Raw genomic sequence first — 23,877 nt, 5'->3', positions numbered from 1 at the left:
TGCAAGATGCAGGATCCAAAGTGTCAATATAAAATAATATATAATCAAGAAGACCCAACCCACCAAAAGTCATAAAACATTTTTTTTTAAATGGAATAAAAGACAACATCGCATTAGAAGCAGATCTAATTTTATAAGCCTATAAACTTATTTATAGGCTTATATTAGAGACTACCTTTACTTCTACGTTTTGAAACTGGATATAAACTCAAAACTTCCTCCATGTGTACCGATTGTTTTAATAAATTCTGTATGATGTCCATTTCCACTAAAATCAGTACAGCAAGGATTAAGTCAGGTGTTCCCTTCATAGATGTTTTTTTTTTCACAACACCTTTACATTAGAATTTACAGCATTCCTAAAAAGGACCCAAGACCCAGGTTTTTTTATATAAAACACAACATACTCATCAGATTCACTCCGGTTAATTTTCTGCCATTCTGCCGAGCTTGCAGGTTAAATTTTATAGATAGTTAGATTTAGTCTTTTATGTCTCTTTTTGTTAGATCAGAGAAGGTCCTTCTGCTGACCACTTAATGTTACTTGTAGGCTATTTTTCGTTAAAATAAAAAGACAGAGGGCCTTGAGAATAAATGTGAATATTTGATCAACTTTATTTCTGCTGGTATTGCATTTGGCAGATGGAGATGGCAGAGTCAATCAGCATCACTGTGACACTTTTAAGATAGTCTCCATCTCTTTCTCTTATTTGAAATCAGTCTCATTTCTTTTCATATTTTTATTTTATTTCACCATTCAGTGGTTTATGGGCAATTCATACCACTGTTTTATCTCATAGTTAGGAACGTACATTCACCATAGCAACCACCTAGCAACCTGACATGACATGTACCCTTTCCACGATGAGGCCTTAAGTGTATGGAGCAAAGCCAGATCAAACAGTCTATAAAGTTATCACTATAAACTAGAGTTGCTGCCTTGCAGTTTAGTGCTGCTGCAAACCAGCCAAGCTGCAGTCACAGTTTGCATCCACATCTGTCCAGACCCATATGTAACTATGACTGCAGACAATGTTTCAGACAATGTTTCAAATATGGATGTTGCTGCACAGAAGCTGCAAATTATATAACATGGATGCATCTCACAATCACCAGTCCAAGATGAACACCAGAGATTAGTTTCACCAATTCAGTGTCTGACCAAATGTCTCCCTTTTGTTCCCGAGTTTGGAAATTAAATGTCATAACTTTATCACTTTCATCTACTAGATATAATGCAAGAAATCTTGTCATAATCACTATATGAATTATTGAGTTATGGCCAACTAAATATACCGGCATGCAGTATGGCTCTGTGCACCAGTCAAGTTGCAGTTACAGTTTACATCCCTGTCTGCGAAAACACGGATGCTTCACGCACAACTCCCCCCGGCAGCACAGAAGGTCTATACTATCACAATTTCAATGTGGCCATCCAAGGTTATGAGTTATGGCCAAGAATGTGTTTAATGATGTCACCCTGACCTTGACCTTGACCTTCAACCATCAGATCAACCTTCCTTAAAAGGTCATGGTGACCTTGACCTTTTAACAACAAACTCATCCTTGAGTCTACTCGAAAGTTTGTGCCAAATGTCAAAAAATCCCTCTTATGTTTCCTTGAGATATTGCGTTATCAAGAATGAGACAGACGAGATCACAGGGGCCTCGTCCTTTAAACACCAAATACAATCAGCTCATCAAGTCCAAGTAAATGTTATATTTGTGCTCAAAAAATAAGACAGATAGACAAATTGACTGAAAACCTGAAAAAAATATGCCTCTGGCCCAGAAGCATAAAAAACATTTGTGAAGTCACAGTGACCTTTGACCACCAAATTTGGATTAGTTTATTGTTGCGTCCAAGTGGACGTTTGTGCAAAATCTAAATAAATCAATCAAGGGGTTGTTGATATATTGTGTTTACAAGGTCACAGCGACCCTGAACTTTGACCACCAAAATGTAATCAGCGAGACGTCTGTGCCAAATTTAAAAATATTCTCTGGAGGCATTCTTGAGATAGCGTGTTCAGGAGAATGGGACGAAAGGACAACCCGAAAACAGCCCCCCGCCATGGCTACTGCTGGCGTGGAGGCATAAAAACCTTTAGTTTTAGCCCTGATGTAAACACATGATTTAGTTTACTTTTGTCCTGGGGCTGTTTTTCAAGACCTCAAACCCATCCAACATCCTTTGACCTCACTAATGTTGTCCAGGGTTTCCTGATGTGTTTTACAGTCAATGCAGCCACCTATTACATTTATATGATTGCTGCGTTTATATGAAATGTAATATTAGGCTCATTAAGCTCAAGGGGAAAATCAGCAGTAGCTCCAAATCACATAGCAACATAGTACTTAAACAGGGAGGCCATTGTTAAACTATCATCAAATAACTACAATGATAACTAAAGGAGAAGCACCTTGATCTGTCTGATTCATCCATCACATTGTGTGTTCAGTTGAATGAAAACCAGCCCAAGTTTTTACAAGCTGGTAAAAGTGCTAATCAATTCTCTATGGGAAAACAATAAATCCAGCTAGTTCCCCAAAATCAGTAGAGAGCCTTCCCTGAGGAGTGGAGGCTGTTTTAGCAGCAGATTAATGTCAGGCTTCCCACACACTTTCATGGTCAAACTTTCATAACTTTTCCTTGACTTAAAACGAAATCAAAGTGGCCACAGTGGCCCTCTGAGTGACAGCTGAATGCCCTAGGCTGCCAAAATCAGTTTTAAAAAATCACATTTAAACATGTGGTACAATGTGAGAGTTAAGTGGGACATAGCTGTGGAAACTTTGGTATTCATGACCCCACAAATGAAATCACAATGTCAAAAACTTTTGCTTGACCCACTTGCCCGGCATTATTCAAATATATCGGAGTCAAGCTCTATTCAAACATGATACCAGCTAGCTTGCAAACATTGAGAGCGGGATGGGAAGTGGGGAGAAAGTGAAGAAACATACATGATGGTTAAAAAACAAAATCAACAAAAAAAACATAAATGCATTCATTTTAATAGTTCAACAAAGCTTTAATAGTTCAACAGCTACAGGGGGGGAGAAATGTTATGTTACATTATGTGAGAGGTTCTCGATGGAAGATTACTATAACCATTACTCACAACAAAATTCTAAACTTCCACAAAATTTTCAAGGATTTTACTAATTCCATGACTTTTCTAGGCCTGAAAAACTTTATGATGGAATTCCATGACTTACAGGTACCCTATAATGGTTATGGTTTTCAGGGTTCCCATACAATTTCATGGACACAATTCCAAAATGTTTCCAGGCATTTTCAAGGATCACTAATAAAAATATGTTTTCTTGTCCTACTTGCAAGGTGTTTTTAAGATCAGATTAAATCAGATTCAAACTCCATTTTAAAACAATTCCAGCTAGCTGACATACTGTACATGAAGGAAGGGACAGAAAAGGAGGACAAAATAAAGAAACCTACGTGGAAAAACACCACACATCAACTCATATTTTAGCTAAACTCTTAACAACTACAGAAAATAAATTTGCTGTTTTGGTACATTACCTCAAAGGTTATCCACAGTAAACTACTGTAACAATCAATCCCATTACACACAACATAATACTGACTCCAAGACTTTTTCCAGGTTTTCCATGACCATAAGAGCCCTGTACTGTTTGTGGTGTAAAAATGAGGTGTTCAGTTATCACATATAACTGCAGTGTTCACATGTCCCTACACCTCTGGCAAAGTATCGTCTCACATTCGAGCAGAAATCACACAGCAACCACCTAGAAACCATTACAATTTAGCAAACCCACAGCAAAAACACTGAAGCATGTTTTTTTCTGAGGATGTAAGCAGCAGTTTATTTCATGCACATATTCATTTAAAGTAAAGCTGTCTGCCTCCTAAATCGCTGCCTAAAATACAAACATCTCTAAGGATGTTCTTCACTGTGATTATGGGGATGTCACAGCTGCAGACAGACACTGAAGCACCAGACGAAAACATCTCTACCGCAGCTCTACAAAAAAAAAATCCCTTTGAGAGCATCAAGAATCTCACAGGTCACTGTCACTGTATGTTCAGGTGTCATCCGAGTTGATGGGGCGGCGGTGTAAACCTGAGGAGGTAGACGTGTTGCTGTCTCGTGGCAGATGAATATTCATACGCGTCTGCTGTCACTGCAACCCTTTTTCTCTGCGACTGCCACTTGCTCTACAACAAAGCTGCAGGGACAGGACATGACAGCAGCATCTCACTGCCGAGTCCCTCGACCAGAGTTTGTCCTTCTGATCCCGACATTTACCGCGGTGAGCACCTGTCACACTAACACCTCAGTGACTCCTCTCGGTTTAGAAAAGCAGGGAGGTAGATAAAGAAGACAGTGATGCTTAATTATGAAAATCAAACTACTGTAGGACATTAAAGATTCATGACATTCATAGGCAAGATTATCTAAAAGGAAGGCAGCCTTAGAGCCAGAGAAAGCACACAATTTAATTCAGTTCAGCAGCAAATACTGTTATGATAATGAGGAGTCAAGAGTCTCAATCCATCAGTTTGGGTAGGTATCTCAGAATTATACCCATGTAATCCATCCATCTCTTTGTCTAGCTACATGAAAAGCTATATGTACATCACAACTTGGAGAAAATCATTCAAAAAAATTCTTTACAAAAAAACTAGGGATCAAATCAGTATTTATTTTGTCAAGCAGGGTCTTTAGGCTTCACCCGTCTGTTCAATTGCACCAGAATGTGGTTAAATTTCATGCTGTCCATCATTCACTGAGAGTAGGTGGCACTTTTGTCTTAACGGTGGAAATCCTATTTTGGAAACAAAACTCTTTGCATGTATGTGTCTGTCAGAGCAGACAGCACAACAAAAAGCTGAAAGAATTTAGACTTTATTTATAATTCGTAGTTAAAAATGGAGCTGTAATAGCATACAGGCAGCTAGATGAGCTTCGTTTCAAACTGTTTATCTCACCCACCTTAATTTTAACCATCAGGGAGTCGATGGCGGCCTCCAGATCCTGGATCTGCTTGCTCATCTCCTGCTTGCCCTCCTTCAGCCCGGCCACCACTTCATTGAAGCGGCCCATCCTCTTCTTCAGGTTACGCACCTTGACTAACCCGTCGATGCTAGAACACATACACAAAGTAAAAGTTAGTAAATACAGCATAAATGTTTTTTTTCTGTTTTATATTAAATTTGTTTTATGTTCTGTAAAATCGAGGTAATGTATTTTCAGAAGTAAGGTAGCGGAGGCCAAGAGCTTTAGTCTCTAGTAAGGGTCAAGATACAACTAGATCTACCATTGTCCAGTTGAATAAGTAGAGTTTACATCCATGTCTGTGAAAACATGTATGCCTCACACATATCTTCCCCCCGGCAGCACAGAAGATCAATACCATTAGCAAGATGGGCACCCAATGTTCTTGAGTAATGGCCAAAAACATGTTTTATGAGGTCACCATGACTTTGACCTTTGACCTGCAACCACCAGATTCTAATCAGGTTATTCTTGAGGCCTCGTGGACGTTTGTGCCAAATTTGAGGAAACATTCTTAAGGCCATCTATAGATATTAAGTTCATAAAAATGAAGCAAAAGCAAGGTCACTGTTGACCTTGACCTTTGACAATCAAAATCTTTTCAGCTCATCCTCGAGTCCACTCAAATTTTTTTGCCAAATTACAAGGAGTTTTCACAAGGTGTTCTTGAGATATAACGTTCACAAGAATGAGACCGACAAGGTCACAGGGCCCTTGATCTTTGACCACCAACATCTTATCAGCTTACCATTGAGTCCAAGTCCCTCAAGGTGTACTTGGGATATTGCATTTACAAGAACGTGCCGGATAGACGGACGGACAACCCAAAACATTTTTGAAAAAAAATATTGATTTATTTTCACCAAACCAGAGCTGGTGATTGTTAGAACACTGAATTAACTGACTAGATGACTAATGGAACTAACTGAGATGGTTTTGGTGTGTTTTGTTTCTATGACGTTTAAATAAAGTGTTTTTTGTGATGAGTTCACAAGGCAGTAAAGCTAATGCTAGTCCTACGCTAGCGAAAGAGAGACACTTAGACTTGTGCATGATTTTATTTTTCTGTTAACTAAGGAAAATAGTTAGTTACACTTTACATCCCCACTGGCGTATGTTGTCACCATGGCAATAACAACAACTAACAATTTATTATGTACAAGTCAAATGACTCGACAATCACAGCAAAAAGTGCAATGTCCTTTTCTATTCATTCTATTTCTGTGTGTGCAAATCAAAGCATTACCTTTGTTAACAACACTAATAATGTTGCTGAATTTATAATATAGTAATTTATAGTTATATAGTTTATCCAAAATTCTTCCAAAATCAAAAAGGTTATACATTTTTGATGTAGCAGGTACAATAAAAAAAATTTAAAGCATAACTGCTATGTTTGAGCTGCCATTAATGTGTCAGAATTTTAGGCTTGGTGAGTGGATTTTTACAGCTTGCAGGAATTTTTTTTATCAAAGGACCACATATTTTCTAACTCAGTTGTTAATCTTTGCACTGATGATTCAACCAGCAGATTTCATATCCATCCAAGCTGCAGAAATGGTTCAACTATGAGTCATGCAACACTGTCTGTGGCGCAGGCTTTCTGTTATAAACTTTTAGTCTCTCAGTCCAAATCAAGATAGCCCGGATGACATCATCACGATCTATCCTAGTGTAAGCTATTCTTTACAACTTCATAAAGCTCGCCCAAGAGAATAGATGACTCCATCTTTAAAGATTTTTCACAGGGTGCGTGCTACTAAACTGACCTTGATGAATAAAATAATGGCAGTGTGCCCCTTTAATCTGAGTATAAAAAGGTGTTGAGCAGCCAGGACATTTCAGGGAAGGAACATTATTGTAAATTCTAGTCAAGATCTCGAAGTTTCCAAAGAGACGGACACGTCAGGCTGAATTCTGGAGAAATGTGCATAAATGATGACCCATCCAGAACTTTTTTATTTGATGTGACAGCGCAGCTATAAAATAATTAGACTGCGTCAAATCAGATTTGAATGTCACTCACGAAGAGCATACTGTAGATTCCGTAAAGGGTTGAAACAAACACATTCAATCATTTATCTAAAAGTTACTGAAGTGTAAATTTGAATTTTGAACATGAAGAACACTGGGTATCTAGCCCAACTGAAAAGTTATTTCAGCTCAATGTCAGATACCAGTCGCTCTGCCAGGCTGTAAAGCTTCGTCTGCTCTCCCTGTTCTGTTGCAGAGATCACCTATTACATGTACAATAATCTCAGTCACGATTGTGATAAATGATTTGCTGTAATTAGATCTGATAATGAAAGTGTGTTTAAAGTTCCTGCTCTGGTGCACCAAATCAAGTGCTTTCAATTCACCAAACCCTAAGATCAATTACCTACATTTATTTCAGTCCCACTGTGATTTCAACACACATGCAGCCTGCATGTGAAATGTGGAACAGCTATATTTTAAATAAGAACAGAGTCAATTTTATTTGGTTGAAAGCTATGGTGAAATGATCAAAACTGACTCCATTGTTTGTCATTTACATTCAGTTTTAAAGAAGATGAACTGATTTCACCATCTCCGCCTGGGAGGGGTCCTGCTTGTGGTCCTGTTTGTCAGTTAATGATCAGAATATGTCAATATATATTTAAATACAATAACATACTCGGAGGGATTTTTTTTTTCAGTCCAAGTTGTTGAAGGTCAGACTATTTTGTGCCCCCCAAAAGATGTTATTTCAAGGGGGCTCTCAAGGGATCCCTGTAAGAGGAAGAGAAACATGACTGACAGAGGCAACTGAAAATGATGTTACTTTTTGGTAGTTTCTAGGCATTTCACTTCTATGGTAACCCGATAGTCAATAGAGCAGCAGACAACGCATCGGTCCTTGAAATTCAAAATTAAAGAGTCACTCAATAGATTCTAAAAATGTGTTGACCTCCAGTAGTCATGGTTTAAAAAGCCGTGGTCAGAAGTAATGCAAAGATGACCTCTATTTGTTTCTGCTTGTGAGCTTGACGAAGGACATTCTTTAATCTTGTAGGACTTGTTGCCAATGTCCATGCAGCTTCCGCATAAGCAATCCCTGAATCCATCAGTTATCAGTCTGACAATGATGAAGCTTCTGGTAGCAACAGACAATGTTTCGGGCACTCCAGTATAGCCAGCAAATATCCAGGCCGAGACTTCCTCTTAGTAACTCGAGACAGATCCAGACAACATTTCAGCTAACCTCTATGAACACATATCTGCATATGATCAAGATAAATTATCTGCATCATTGTCAGACATTAGCCAGTGGGCTGTAAGATTGCATTTCAGCTAATGGGATCTGCCTCTTTTGCTTTCCACATAGACTGTTTACGTGCAGGCAAACAAAACCCACTCAAAGATGATTGGTCAATACTACTCAGACTAGAAACAGAAACTAGAACATGTAACATGTAACTACTGTTACATGTTACAACATTCATGTGCAGCTATCTGTTTGTACACGTTAGAATGTATTGTAGGTGAGGTTTTGCCAGAATCCCTACATGTATTATAGTTCTATTGTTACTTTATCATTTATTTATGTAATCTTTATTTATGATTTTTTTTTTTATGCTGGCTCCCAACTCTGTTTACCTTAAAGATAAGATACAAAAGAAATATGATGAGGGTGCAAGACAAAAATATATATGTTTTCTTTTTAAATCTTTTGATGTCAAAATAGACAGTAACTACAGAAACGTGTCAAATGCACTCAAACCCAAAGCAAAGAGAGATCTATATGATAACAGTGTGGAGTTGCACATGATATGAATGCTGACTCAGCGGCCTCCATCAGTAACATGACCACCGCTTTGCATGCTGTAGCTGTCTTTTTAGATTTTAGTAGTGAGCAAAAAAAATGCATGTGATCATTTAAACCATAATTTTACTGCCCTGTTTATGCTGTGCTTTCTTGCAAGGGTGAAGACTTGACTCATGAGTCCTCCTAACAGGACTTGAGCCATGCATGTAAGGATTAAATCACAAAAGACTTGCAGCTTGACTTTGACACCGACACCATGTGACTTCACTTAGACTCAAAGTTTTTGAAGTCCTAAAAGATTATAAAAACATGTGCAACAAATTAGTTCTTCATTTTTTTCTTCATTATTTTCAGTTTCAGTTTGAATTAATTCCAGCATCTGCTATAGTCAACAATAAACAAAAGTAAATATGCAAAACACAAAATTACAAATGACTGTCGCAGAAAATACACCACGGACCACCTGAACACTTTGCCTTTAATTGGTATAAATTTCATCTGGAAGTCATAAATAAAGACTCTCCAAAGCATTAATTATTTTTCATAATTAGGCTATGGTAATTATTCAAATTTTAAATGAATGTAGGGTGCATAATGACTTGTAATGACTCAAAATAAGGACTTTTCTTGAGACTTGTTGGTTATGAATTGGGACTAGACTCCAGACCTCACAGCCAATAATCAAAACTTACTTGTGAGTTGCACAACAATAACTTCATCCCACATCTGCTTTCGCTGCATGCAGTTTTTCTGCTCATTACATGTTTGTCATTCGTGTTGTTTAACTGAATCTTAATCTCCGCCCCAGTCATTAATACCCCACCCGCCTCCTGCAGTCTCATACCTCATCAGCAGCACACACTGACACGATCGCACAGTGTTAGCATGGACCAGCAGGGTTGCCAGATCAGACTGACACCTCTTGCAGAGGAATAAATACTCCCTCACCTGCATACTCCATCTTTCCTCCCACCTGCCTCTCCCCACCCTCCCGTTCTCCGCTGTTTATCGTCAAATGTCGGAGGTAATAAGCAGAGCTGCGTGTGTTGCCAAGCTTGTGTGTGTGTGTGTGTGTGTGTGTGTGTGTGTGTGTGTGTGTGTGTGTGTGTGCGCGTGCCAGGCCGACTGACACTGCTGAGCTGTGAAAGTGGCAGATAATGAAGAAGAAGAGGAGGATGAGGGAGCAAGGGAGGAACTGGAGAAGCAAGGAGTGGAAGAGATGAAGAAGGAGACGACTGTAATGAGGAAGGGAAGGAGGGATGAAAAGAAAGGGGAGCGGAGAGGAAGGTGAAGATGAGAGAAAATGAGCAAAGGAAGAGAGGGAGAGATGAAGAAAATTAATGTACGGAAAGAGAAGGGAGGAAGAAAGCTGTGAAAAAGTAAAAGATTAAGGACAGACACAAGAAAGGAGATGACAGGAGGAAAAAAGAGGGCAAAAATGGATAAAGAAAGGAAAGGTAAAGAAAGGATGGAAAAAGAGAGGTGGGGGGGCGGGAGGATGAAGCAAAAATAGAAAAAAGGGAGTAATTGGATGGACAGAAAAAAGGTGGAAGGAGGGGAGAGAAAATTAGAAGAGAGGACTGAGGATGGAAAGTAAAAGAGGAGGTGGACAAGGAACGAGAGTGGAGAGGTGAAAAGGGCCGGTAAAGAGGAGGGAAGAAACGGAGGAGGAGAGGGAAAAGAGTGATGAGTAAAAGAATATAAAGTAGTTGGGGGAGAAAGACAGGACACCCACCGAGGCTTGTGCTTCTTCCTGCAAAGCCACATCCGCACCGTCTTCTGCATCTGGATGCAGGCGTTGGCCCGGTACAAAATCTTGTTCTTGACTGCAAGAGACAGGGTACAAAGGAAAGAGACTGTCAATTTTCTGCAAGATTAACCTCTGACTTCCTGGATATACTGGAAAAGAACTAGTTTGTACTACGTGTTGGAAATCAAATAGTTGTTCGGCCACACTCAAAGGCCAGGTGAAAAGCCAGCAATCACAGAAATACTCTGTACTTTAAAGGTGAATTATGTCAGTACTATCAACTCAAGATCAATCAATCTGTGCCAAATTTCAGTACTTGAGAGCATATCTGGGTGAGAGCGCCGGATTCAGACAGAAGACGAAAGCAAAGTTGGGGACAGGGTTCATACAGACAAGACCAAGTCAGATTTAAAGACTCTCAAATACTTTTTTAAGCACTCGTTTTTATTTTCAAAGATAAACCAATTTGCAACTATCCGTTGTAAGAGAATTTTGCAAATTCGTAGATGTAGCAAACACATGCTGTCACAGCCTACAATTAACTCATTATGCATATTCAGTCACGTGATTGGCAAGGGACTAAAAAGCAGAAAAATATGCAGAGCACAAAGAACAGCAAGGAAACGCCCTCCATAACCACCAAACACAAAAAAAATTATTAACAGCTCCACCGTCAACAGTCAGTCAAATTAGGCTGCTTATTTACTGTCCAGTTAAAGCTCAAAACTCATTCTAACAGCTGTCACTGCTCCAGTCTGAGTATTTTGCACTCTTGCAAAACCTCCTGGCATCAGCTATTAACTGGCGTTTATCAGCCCATATGCACGTCAATCTCATACTGCTCATAAGACATTTGAAAATAAATGCAAAATCCAGCTGTTTTTGGCTTTGGAGTTCAAAACATGTATCAAATATGTTTCATAAAAAAAAAAAATTCAAGTACTTTTCAAGGACCAAGTTGAAAAATGTCTGATTTTTAGTGTATTCCAGTATTTAAATTTCTGAGTGTCAAATTCAAGAACTTCAAACACATCAAGCACCTTGTACAATTTTGAGCTCCCAAACTATCGCTGCAGCAATAATTTCACCATCTTGTCTATTGCCTTTTCTATTCTACATTAGAAATAGCCTAGTATAACTGCTGTTTGTGATTGTGTTTCTTTTTAAACAGAGAGCAAGAGATACAAGCACACAGCCAGACAGACAGAGAGAGAAAGAAGATTAGCTCTACCTCAGCTCTCAGAGGAGCACAGAGAGAGAGAAAGGGAGACTGGTCTCTCCCCTGCAGCTTGTGAAAAAATTACATTTTTGTTTGTATTTTACCATGTCGAAGTTAAAATTACAGCCTTGCGTTTGTATGCCCCGTGAAACAGTCAAGTAGCAGTTAGTTAAAATCTCTGACTGTGAAACGTGCTTGCCTTACACATATCTTCTCCCCAGTAGCACAGAAGATCTATACAATCAACACTGTTTCAAGGTGGACACCTAAGATCAGTGTCACCAGTTCCGTATCAGACCTGATGTTATGATGTCATAGTGAAGTTGATTTTCAACCTTTTTGATATAAAATGTCAGCAACTCATCATTGTACCCTTTTACAAATTTGCAAGAAATTTTGTCATAATTAGCAAATGACTTCTTGAGTTTTGGCCAAAAACATTTTTGTCACAGTGACCCTGACCTCTGAACGTGGACACCTCATTCTTATCAGTTCATTCTTAAATCTAAGTTCGTAATCTGTTCATACTTGACTCAAACTTGACATCTGTGCTAAATTTGAAGAAATCCACTGAAGGTGTTCTTGAGATATCGCGATCAAGAGAATGGGATGTACAGACATGCAGAAAAACCCAAAAACATAATACCCTGGGCCACAGCTATAGCCAGCACAGAGGCATAAAAAGGTACCCAATTCCAGGTGCATGTACAAGTATTAGTTGTGAAAAGTACCCAAACCTGTTGAAGACACGTGATAGGTGATACTAAACTTTTTTGTCCACGGGCCAAATCTGGCTGGGTGGCCCCCGAACCATTTTCTAATTCACAATAAAAATAAAGTGATGTCTAATGTCCTACAAATGTCCTGAAGTCCTAGAAACGTCCTAAAAATTATCCTAGAAATGTCCTAAAATTCCTGAAATGTCCTAAAATCCTAGATACATCCCAAAATCCAAGAAATTCCTAAAATCAACACACAACACAGTCTCTCCTGGAAGACATACATAGCAATGCATTTGGTTGTTCAGTTGAAAAGGTGTTGAAATAGTTGTGTGATAAATGACAAAAAAAGAGCTAGAGGGAGACGTTCAGCAGAGCTGAACAATCGCAACATGTAATTGGCGTGAAAGCCAGATTGTCACTTTCAGAAAGTTACTGAAATTGTCAAACAAGCGGTTCCTGAAGCTCTTTGAACATCCTTGGCATGAAGTTCTAATGAAGCATGCTGGCATTTAAATACCATTGAACATCCATCCGTCCATTTTCTGCCACTTGATCCTGGTCACATTTACAGAGCACAAGGGAAGGTAGCTAAAATGTGTTTTTTCTCCTGAGCCACATCTTCGAGCCCCTCTTAAGGTCTGGAGGTGTTAGGGCAGCTCAGATGTACGTAATTCGGATAGTTTCCCTGCAAGACCAAAGAGCCGAGCAACTGTTCAATAACTAGGACACTGATCCTCGAGAGTCTGTTCGTAACCTCTGCAAGAGCACCAGTGGGCGTTGGGGACACCAGAAGGACCCTAGTTATCACTCTTTTTTCACCATCTATTGACAGTTTTTGGTAATTGGCGGTAGCGAAACTAACTGGCCTCATGGGTTCGGGCCTCCTGTGAGCTGCCTTTCCACACCTGGATCCATGCGGGGGCCCAGTTTATGTCTCAAAGTATAGCAGATAATAAAATAACCGCTCAGTTTAGTTTTCAAACTTTGTCATTACAAAATATGTCCTGAAATTCACCCCAATGTTCTGAATTCTTGTACAGTGATTTGATTTGAATTGCTTTCGTACGCTAACAGGGTTTACATTCTGTTATGTCTGCAGAATTTCTTAATTTATGTACGCATTATTTGAGATTGGATTTCAGCCAGTCTTTGGCAACAGAGATGTTTTTTCTGTCGTGCCAATGAAGAAGGTTCAATTGAATTGAAGTGAGAATATTAAAGAGATAGAGAGAGATAATAAAACAACAGGAGAGAGTTGGACAGATGACAAACAGAGATCGATAACATCGCTACTTGCTGCCAAATTAATTTCATCTTGTTATGGCCCCAGAATATTTAACGTCAACACCATCAATAACTGAACTGAATTAATGGCTTTGCATTAATGGATTTATTCAACACAGACTGGATACACTTTAAAAATCCAATGAGCATCTTCTAACCGCTGCGACATCATAAGCCTTGTGGATTAGATGCATTTATTCATTTTTAATGGGATATAATGATATGCTTTGGCAAGACTTGCTTCTGTTCAGCTCCCGCCAATAAAGCTTATTTTTGATTTGATCGATAAAGAGAACAAAGAGTGGGAGGAAGAGATAAGGACAGTTAGAGGCAGAAATGGAGTGACATAATGAGGGAAAAAGAGAGATAGTGGTAGAAAAAGTATTCTGATCTTTTACTAAAATTAAAGTATTAATACCAAACTGTGAATATACTCCATTACAAGTAAAAGTTCTGCATTTCAAAAACTTCACTTTAGTGAAGCATGTTAAAGTTCTCATTTTGCAGTAAAATGTTCATTGTCAGTGTTTTACTATAATACTCTTTATGATGGTTTTGGATTAATATTGCAGCTGCATCGATGTGTATGCTGCATTTTAGAGCTCTAGATGTTTAAGGTTGTGCTCATTTTAGTATGGGTAGCTTGATCTACAGCGATCATATATTAAAAAAATGATGAATGTAGCTACTGTGACGTCACAGCTGGTTGCTTTTAAAAAAATATTTGGACAAGAGAAGGATCTGACTGAGAAGCCAAGGACACTATGAGCAGACAGCCTGTCGACCACAACATCCACGCCCTTGGTTATGTTTTAATTAAAGCTATAACAAAACGTAAACAGGTGAGTTATATAAAAGATTTTTACCCTGTAACAGATGTCATGAATGCAGAAATGAGCTACAAAGACCAAATCCGGCATTTGTACAAGGCTGTAAACATGTTTATTTCTGTGCTATAAAATTGGGCATTTTATCATGGGGCTCGAAAAGGGATTTATTGGCCACTAGAGGCAACCCGTAGTGGCCATTAGAGGAACTGCAGTTTTTTGGCACTGTTGCGTTGGCTTCGTTTTTCAGCCTCAGAGGTTGCCATTTAACTGCAATGCATCATATTCTATAAGATCATTATATGATTATAGTTTGGCGATCCTCTGAGAACCCAGCATCTCTAAAAAGTTTTTAAAAACTTTTTAATTTGTTTTCTGTTTTGTGACGATGCATTTTATAGCTGATCCAAGAAGGTTTTAAAAGAGTGGACCTAGTGTAAGAAAGAGAGTTTTCTCTACACATGAAGGAAAACTTCATCCACTTTCTGTATCCGCTTATCCTATTCACTGCTGTGGTGGGCTGCAGCCAATCCCAGCTGACATTGGGTGAGAGGAGGGGTACACACTCGTTAGGTTTTCAGACTGTCAGAGGTCCGACAAATAGCGACAGACAACCAATCATGCTCACACCTGCATCACACGTCTTTGGAATGAAGTCGGAGAACTTGAAGAACATGCTTAAAGGCCCCAAGCCTGCCAGCAGGTTCCAGACGGGACCCAATCACTGTGAGGCAACAGTGCAACCCACTGCATCACCAAAATCTTAATTTGAGTTGAAATATTGAGCAGCAGAAAATGGCAACAGGTAGATACAAACCTTACGTTAAGCACAAATACCTTAAACTTGTACTTAAGCACAGTACTTCAGTAATGTACTTGTTGCCGTTACAGCCACAATCTGCCACTGAATGAATATGAAGAGCCTTATTATATACGTGAAAGAGATAGAACAAGAGAAGACCGAAAAGTGAGAAAGTAATAGAAAAAAAGAGTTAGAGATATCAGAAACAAACAGAGAGAGAGAGAGGTGCTCTGATACTGTAGCAGTCTGGTCTGCAGTGACTGACATGAACCCTCCTCAGACACTGCAGTGATAAACACAAGACAGCAGACAGACGTGCGGCTCCTCCAGGAGCTCAACCTCACATTATTAACAGCAGTGTGTCTGTGCTGCACATCACACCGCCCGTGGTTTGTTTTCACAGTTGCACTCCGTCCACAAGGCCCTCTGGGTATTTCTGCGAGCCATCTGTGCATAATGATCCGTCTCTTGTTTGCATGATCGGATTTCCAACATGTCTGCCCGGGCAAAACTGAGAATGATAAGTAGTGGGTGTACTGACAGTGACGGCAGAGGAGCATCAGAGAGCAAACAATTGCTGTGTATACATGCGTGGAGGATTACTCTCACTAACTCAGTTTCAGGTACATACAAGTCAACATAACAGGGTTAGTTTAACTTGTTGAGCTTGTACTGGGATTAATGGAAACTAGGCAGTGATGGCAGCTTTACTCTCATATTAACCACTTCCAAACACAAATGATGTTCCAAAACACAAAACATATTGTAATGTTGGATTTCTACTCTGAATGTGCTCATAAAATATTAACATTTTTTTGTATAACAATACTTTATTTTGTGTTTGTTTTTGTTTTTTTTACTGTCCATTTCAATGTTAAAATACAACCAAAAAAAAATCATCCTGCCTAATCCAGAGCTTTTCTATAAATGAACTCTCCCCGATCACTCCTTCAAACAACACACGGCTACCGATATTTTAATGAATCTAAAGAGGTATAACATGCGTCTGATTATCAAACCACCTTCAGCCCTGTGTCTAAGCTGCAGACACAAACATCCCCACCTGATTGTGACTGACAAGCTGTTCACCTCCACTTTCCAACTTGTAAAAACTAAAGATGACCTCGACGAGCTGCTCTAAATAACAACCTTAAAATGAATCAGACAATCCGACAGATCCTGACACATCATTTTAGTCACTCAATTACGGTCTGCTCACTTCTAAAATATTTAGCCTTTGCAGTGGGAATTTGCATCTCAGCTTTTATTTTTCATTTAAGCCTGACATATTTTATAAAAGTGTAATAACTTCTGATCTTAGCTTGTTTCAGACAAAGTTATCAAGTATCGCCGTGCTTTAGGATGACATTGGGATGTATAACAGGTTCTTATTTTAAGTTTTATTTTTCAAAATAACAGATGGTATTTGTGGTCCGTCCTTGGTCAGCACAGACCCTGAGATTTTCACTTCCCTGTCAGTAAAATATTCTGTTGGCTGGTTTATTTATGGCAAGAGGGGCAGCGGGTCTCAGCCTAACAGACCTGCATCCAAACAGCTTAAACTGAATAAAACCTTAATCCAAGTACGGCTGCTTGACTCTGGCCATGTGAATGTTGGTGCATAATGTACCATTTTCACCACCATTTGGTGACTATTATCATCATGTAAATTCAACAAGTAAAACTACCACAATTTAGCTCCAATATTACAACTTTTTTAAGGATGGAAGTATCTCCTAAGCATCTCTGGAAATAAAATGTATGCTTTATATCCCTGAGAAAGGACTACATTGATTAAGTAATTTTCATTCTCCGCTTAGATGCTGCTTACGTTTGATGACGGACAGAGCGCACCACTGGACCTTCTTCCAGCGGCTGTGGATTAGCCACTTGTTGACCTTCTTCACCAGCTCTGCCAGGTGGTCCGGGTCCGACTTCATGATCTGGTCAAACTCTGCAAACTGAAACAGTGGTGAGAGGTACACGGTGAGAGCTTTGCTCCTGCACTGTCAACTGAAAAGGAACAAGTTTGCTTAGAAGCCGTTAGTCTTCTACAACCTGAAAAATGGTGTTAATAAAACACCAGATGGAGGAACTTTACAAAGTCTTCGAGAGCATATTACACCCATCTGAGGATTATGTATGGAGACATTTTAGACTCAACACCCTGGTTGGAAAAAGTGTTTGCTGACTTTGTAAAAAGCAGCTGCCTTACAGCACAGCAAACTTGGTAATGGCTTTGCACTCACTGCAGCTAACTGCAACTGTATAAACAGGCACCATTTCCTGAATAAAAGTTAAAACTCAACCCCCTTTCAGACCAGCTTGACATTGGACAGCCTTGCACAAAACCAGTGAGACAAATACTGTTGTCTCACTGTCACTATGCTCACATGCACACTCATATTTTACTATTATTCTGTAAATTTCCACAGCCACATCAAATCAGTAACTTCGTCTGCCCACTATCATTTAAAAAACATTGCTAGAGTCAGAGGAATAATGTCAAAGTGAGACCTTGAAAGGCTCACCCACGCCTTTGTTTCATGTAAGATTATTGCAACGGTCTTTCAAAATAAGCTGTTGGGCAACTTCAGCTTATTCAGAATGCCGCTGTGAGAGTCCTGACAAAAACTAGGAAATATTACCACATTACTCCAGTTCTAAAATCCTTACACTGGCTACCTGTCACTCAGAGAACAGATTTTAAAATCTCGCTGCTAGTTTATAAATCACTCTATCGCTCAGCGCCAATATATATCTGACATGCTTGTGACATATGAACCTTCAATGACCCTCGGGACATCTGGGGCCGGCCTTCTGACCGTCCCAAGAGTCAGAACTAAACATGGTGAGGCAGCATTTTTTTATAATGCAGCATAGTCCTGGAATAACCTCCCAGATGATGTTCTTATTTTAAACTGGATTTTAAATCATTTTAAATTATCTTTTCGTCTCTGCACCTCCTGCTAATCTTACTAGTGATTTTTATTTTTTTAATCATTTAGTAAATGATTTTACCTTTTATATCTTATCTCTTTTCTCTTTTATTATAAATCTGTATCTCTTATTACGTTATTATGTTTTATTGCTCTGTAAAGCACTTTGAATTGCCCTGTTGAATGAAATGTGCTATACAAATAAGGGAAGCGGGGCCACCTTTTCTGCCTGTGTCTGTGTGTTTGTGCGTAGATGGGTGAGTGTGAAAGCACTTTGAGCGTTCAAAATGAGTAGAAAAGCACAAATACAAATGCAGGTCCATTTACCGTTCCCCTGGCTTGAGGAAAGTTTTGCAACGTGTCTTTTACAATGAACATCTGTGGGGTAATGTTTTTTGTGCTGCAGTTTTTTTTTGCTGCAATACTGCAAGTGACCACTAGGACAAATAGGAAGCAAGGCTGAGAAGCGCTCCTGGGGGCCCGGTTAACATCATGGCAGGGTTTTATGTAATTGCGGGATACACCGCTGCATGTAAACAGGAATATTGGCAGAATATTTACTTTCATTAGCCATGTAAAAACGGCTTAGTGGGAATATCGTCTCGTTTGGAATGAAGGCAAAAACAGTAATATTTTGTGCATGTAAACATAGTCCATGTCTGGTCCTGTTCCTCTCTGAGATGAATGGGGATAGAACTTCTTTGTGACCACAAATACAATGTCAGAATAAGCAACATGGGTGCTAATCTAATTGGTTTGAATTGGTTTTAATTCAACTTTTTTTTTAAGTGACAGCACTACAAGATACCTAAATAAGTAAATCCTCATCACATTGATTCATAAATCATATATATCCCACAGTATAGTGCTACAAAGCAGTCTGACTCATTGATTTGCAACATAGCTGGTAACTGTATATCAAGAAAATAGATACATTTGCACTAAAAGCCAAATCTAGATGTTTCCTTAACATATATCATCATACTGCCAACACCTGTTCCTGTGTGGTGTGTAATTTCTCAGAAACTTCTGTCAACATGAAAAAGATTAATATCTGTAGCCTGTGAAAATCCAGTCCATATTTTACTACAGCGTGTCCAGAAGCATAAATGTATATTTATTTGAACTACAGTGAATTGAGCGTTCTCCTCCTCATTCATGCATCTTTTATTACAAAGACAAAGTTCATCGCAGTGCTATCGAATGCTTTCTAACACTTACTACACTTGATTTAAAAGTCTGCTAAGAGCTTCTCTGAGTGGCAGGGGGCCCTTCTTAGGGTTAATTCTACTTCACCTTGTGCCAGTCTGACTCTGATCCAGTTTAAGGTCCTAAACAGGACACAGCTGTCCAAAGTCAAACTTAAAAAACTGTTTAACACAAGCGATGTGTGTGACAGATGCTCTCTGTCACTTGCCAACCACTCTTATATGTTTTTCTCATGTCCAAGGCTGAGTTCATTCTGGTCCTCTTTTTATGACACCCTCTCAAAGGTCCTTAATAAACCTGTGGTCTCTATTCCCTTGATCTCTGTTTTTGGGGTTACTGAAGAATTTACAAGATTCACTACTAAGGTGAAAAATATTATTGCTTTTGCTACACTTGCAGCCCGCAGGCACATTCTAATTCATTGGAAGGATCAGAAGCCTCCACCCTCTCATTCTTGGCTGTAAGATTTTTCGTCTTTCCTATATTTAGATAAAATTATGTACGATATTAGGGGTTGATCCGATAATTTTCACCGTTTGATGTTCCTGCCTTAGAAATCAAAGAAGCAGCTGAATTTACGATATTCATCTCTCAATGTCCGTTCTCCTTATTGTCAGTTTACCAAGTTTGATTTTTTTTTTTTTTTTGACAAAATAGCAGGCAGCTGACCCTCAAGGTCCAGGTGTCTAAAGCCTCTCGCCATCAGTAGCCTGTGTTTAATCATTACAACTATGAAAAAGGTCCCTGAGACTGCAGTTCTGCGTCAGAATACACACCAGATGTGACACATTAGCTGAAGCCTAAAACCTGCTGCACACTCAAACCATCTCGGGCTCCATGCTAAAAATGATCTAAAAGTACCATGTGATGTTACATCTATCCTAGAGGTGCATTATTGCCTCCGGAGCAAAAATCAGATCCCCCATGCTTCCACAGGGACGTGAAGAATAATGAAAGCATCCAAGTTCAGCCAACAGAGGACGTGTGTATTAATTTATTCCTCGGAGCTAAATCTACAATGTCAGAGTTACAGTTCATCCTGCACAGAGTGTACCGAGGTCCTCTGCAACAAACGCATGCACTTCCACAAAGCCCCCCTCCGCCCCGGAAAGCACGTCTAACCCAAATATAATGAATTATTCATCCATTGGAGAAATAAAAAACCCGTCTGTTGGCTCTGGTTCCTTCGAAAAAATCTCACCTCACCTCAGCAGCCAGAATGACTAATGTGCTTTCCCTCTGAATCTATTGTCTTTTTTGGGGGGAACAATACCATTATTAGCTTGTGTGAGGGGGGAATAGAAAAGGTTTTCAAAAGGTCTCACCTTTCCGGGCCGGAAAAATACTCTGGTCAGGCCGAACTTGTAGTCATTCTCATTCAGCCCGAGAGCTTTGAATAAAGCCTGCGATACAAACATGAAGGAACATCGATAAACATGGAAATGCTGCTGTATTGAGATGATCATAAAAGCTCGGAAAGGGAGCTGAGGCTCAGAGGACTGACCTTGCAGAAGAGGCGCGGGTCGAGGCGGGTGAGTTTGGGGGGCATGTATTGTTGATACATGTTGTAGAGTTCGTGGAAGGGAGCCCTGGAGGGGAAGCCGCCCTGCATCAGGTCCAGCACTGACACCATACCTACAGAGGGAGGAAGTAGAAATTCATTTGGAAGGAAGTTCCATCGGCTGTAAGGTCAGTCGAATTAATTTGAATACGGGTGGAAAATCTTTTAGGGTACTTTTTTTGTACTAGGGCCTGGTATCAAACCTCAATTTCCCCAATTTTAGACATGAGGCTGTTGGAAGTGCCATTAGTTTGTCAGATATAAACCAAAACAAATACATACATACAGGAGTCATACATATTTTTACCAGACTTCATCCACACTTGATTATTCAGCCTTGTCAAAGGCAAAGGACCAACCAACCAAGGTTGATATCACTAGAGCCATGCAGCATGTTTTCATTTCTCAAAAATAAGTATAGCTTAGGAATCACTACCCAAACCAGGCACTGCATCACCACTCGTATTGTTAAACTTCAAAAAAATCCCCTATATACAAAACAGGCATGACTGGGTGACCTTAGGCACTTCGTGTACAATAATGCACCTTGCAAAAAAGACTTTACCTTCAAAATAACTCAATCAAAACTGCAAAACACAACTAAAAATTCACATTAGGCTGCATACCAATTAGCATCATTCGTCTGTCCTGTCTAGTCTACGTGCACATTCAACTTTGTGACCCTGCTTCCTTTTTGTCAGTGCCGTCTGTGTGTGTTTTTGTTGTCAGTACTTTCCAGACTGTTCCCCATGACATATTAAATTAATTTGTTTATATAGACCCCCTGCGCACACAAATGATTTAGCCTCTTTGAAGCATTGTTAGTCATCTCATTTTTGCTTTGAAAGCTGATATCAAAGGGCTCATTTTCAGGCCTCTTTCATAGCAGACAGATGCTGCTAATTAACATTCAGTGTAAATGAACCACACTTGCAGCAGAGTTTGTAACTGTCATTAAATTTCCTCAGAAGTCCTCCTCTAGTGAATGCTTTAATGTTATTTTTTCCCAATGCAAAACAATAGGTACATTCAGTTTCGCAGAATTACGTTACCGTTTAATTTACCTGCTTTATGTAGCTATAGTATGTTAATATTATAACTATTGGCATGTTTCCAATGTTGCTTTTATCAGACAAATGTTAGCAATCTTACAACACCACTGAAATCCACTGTTAGCGTTACCACTTGTGCATAAAAATCTAAGGTTAGCTTGTGCTAATATATGCTACTGTTGACGCCTACATGCTGTCACATTTAAAGCTAACAGCAGCGACTGTGGCAACAATAGGCATTTACAGGTTAATGGCACATGGAATTTAGCTAACATTACGCACCAGAGGCTCATGGTCTCACTGAACAAGAAAGGCTGTAGCAGCAAAACCCCAGAGTGTTTAACAAGGAGGTGTTTTATTGGCTGAGAACTCGACTTTTTGTAAATGACAAAACAAAATGTTAATTCTTGTTTTTATGGTGAAATTATTTCCACCAACTCGCTTTGTCTGGGGGATACTTTTGCAAAATGACACAAGTTAAGGTGTTACTTTTAGAAATTGATGACATTTAGGACCTCAGTCAGGGGGTACGGGGATCCTGCCCTGACACTGCTCTTAAATAAACACGCTTCTTTTGGAAGCTTTTTTATGTACTTTGGCAGCTTATTTACATTCAAAGTACATGTGGTGGAACTTTATAGTAATGTCATTATTAATTACATATTTTAACGTATATCACACACTACTCTGTATTTTATTTCTTGTCTTTAATTGTGTATGACTCAGCTAAATTAATGACACATTTTAGGTCACTGTAAAAAGTTGTGTTACCCTGGCTTCATCCTGGGACAAGGACAGCCAAAGTTCTGTTTATTGAACAAACATGTTTTTATGGTATCGCGATCAGATGGTTTTAGGAAACGGTTAAAAAGCAGGAAGAGTGAATCCAATGTCTGTTTTGATTGGTGTGTAAAAAAGGACCGCCCCCTATGAGAAGTTATATCAATATCTGTCAAATGTAATGTGCTTCAGTCTCTACCTGAGTTAGAAACCAACTCAGGTCTTTGATTAAAGATCTTTATGTTTTTTCCAAGTACGCCTCTGAGAAGTTTTATTTTGAGTAAAAGGTACACAATACGAAAACAAATTTCCCGGTGTCAATTACTTTATTTTTACCGGGATTTAAAAAAATGGTCAGAGGGCCTCCTGGCACAGTGTTGCAGGCCAGATTTTGCCCACTGGCAGTAACTTGAGTCTTACTAAGGATATTACAATATCCAAAATCTAAGAGAATGTCAAGTTTTGCATCAAGATATCCATATTTTATGGATACATTACATAGCCCTAATTTAAGGTCAACTATTAGTTTGCAATGTCTTCACCTTGTGGTTGTTGCAGATTAAAGCAACTCAACAGCCAAGTTTGTGATTAAGCAAGCATTTGCTTAATGTTCATCTTTGTGTATATGTAGCATGCTGACAGACACTCAGTAATGGTATTCTGTCATAAAGAAGATATTTTGTCATGATATGTCTTTGCTCTGGACCAAAACAGCAACACAAACATAACAGCAAGGTTAAAAAAACATGCCAATTCTGTGGAGAGGAATGATGAAGAACCCATTACAACTTTCTCAGCCTCACACCTGTGATAATATAACTTTCCTCTTGTGTATTCAGATAAAGTCGAACACTAATTGTAGGCCCCGAGCTGCAAAAAAAAATCATATCAAACCTCTAG

At 39.2% G+C, this 23,877-nt stretch overlaps 1 protein-coding gene across 1 annotated transcript in view; it reads right to left on the bottom strand.

Moving 5' to 3' along the window:
• myo6a (myosin VIa) overlaps positions 1 to 23,877 on the bottom strand; it is a 183,421-nt gene that overhangs the window by 59,507 nt on the left and 100,037 nt on the right. Inside the window, exons 21-25 of the mRNA XM_042502963.1 lie at positions 21,089 to 21,219; positions 20,910 to 20,987; positions 17,268 to 17,397; positions 10,568 to 10,658; positions 4,983 to 5,133 (exon numbers count right to left, since the gene is read on the bottom strand). Of these exons, the coding sequence (XP_042358897.1) occupies positions 4,983 to 5,133; positions 10,568 to 10,658; positions 17,268 to 17,397; positions 20,910 to 20,987; positions 21,089 to 21,219 (581 nt within the window). The remainder of the gene's footprint in view (positions 1 to 4,982; positions 5,134 to 10,567; positions 10,659 to 17,267; positions 17,398 to 20,909; positions 20,988 to 21,088; positions 21,220 to 23,877) is intronic.

The sequence above is a fragment of the Plectropomus leopardus genome, chromosome 16, assembly GCF_008729295.1.
Source record: "Plectropomus leopardus isolate mb chromosome 16, YSFRI_Pleo_2.0, whole genome shotgun sequence".
NCBI lineage: Eukaryota > Metazoa > Chordata > Actinopteri > Perciformes > Serranidae > Plectropomus > Plectropomus leopardus.
The sequence above is the reverse complement of the archived record's forward strand: the minus strand, read 5'-3'. Positions and strand labels throughout refer to the sequence as shown.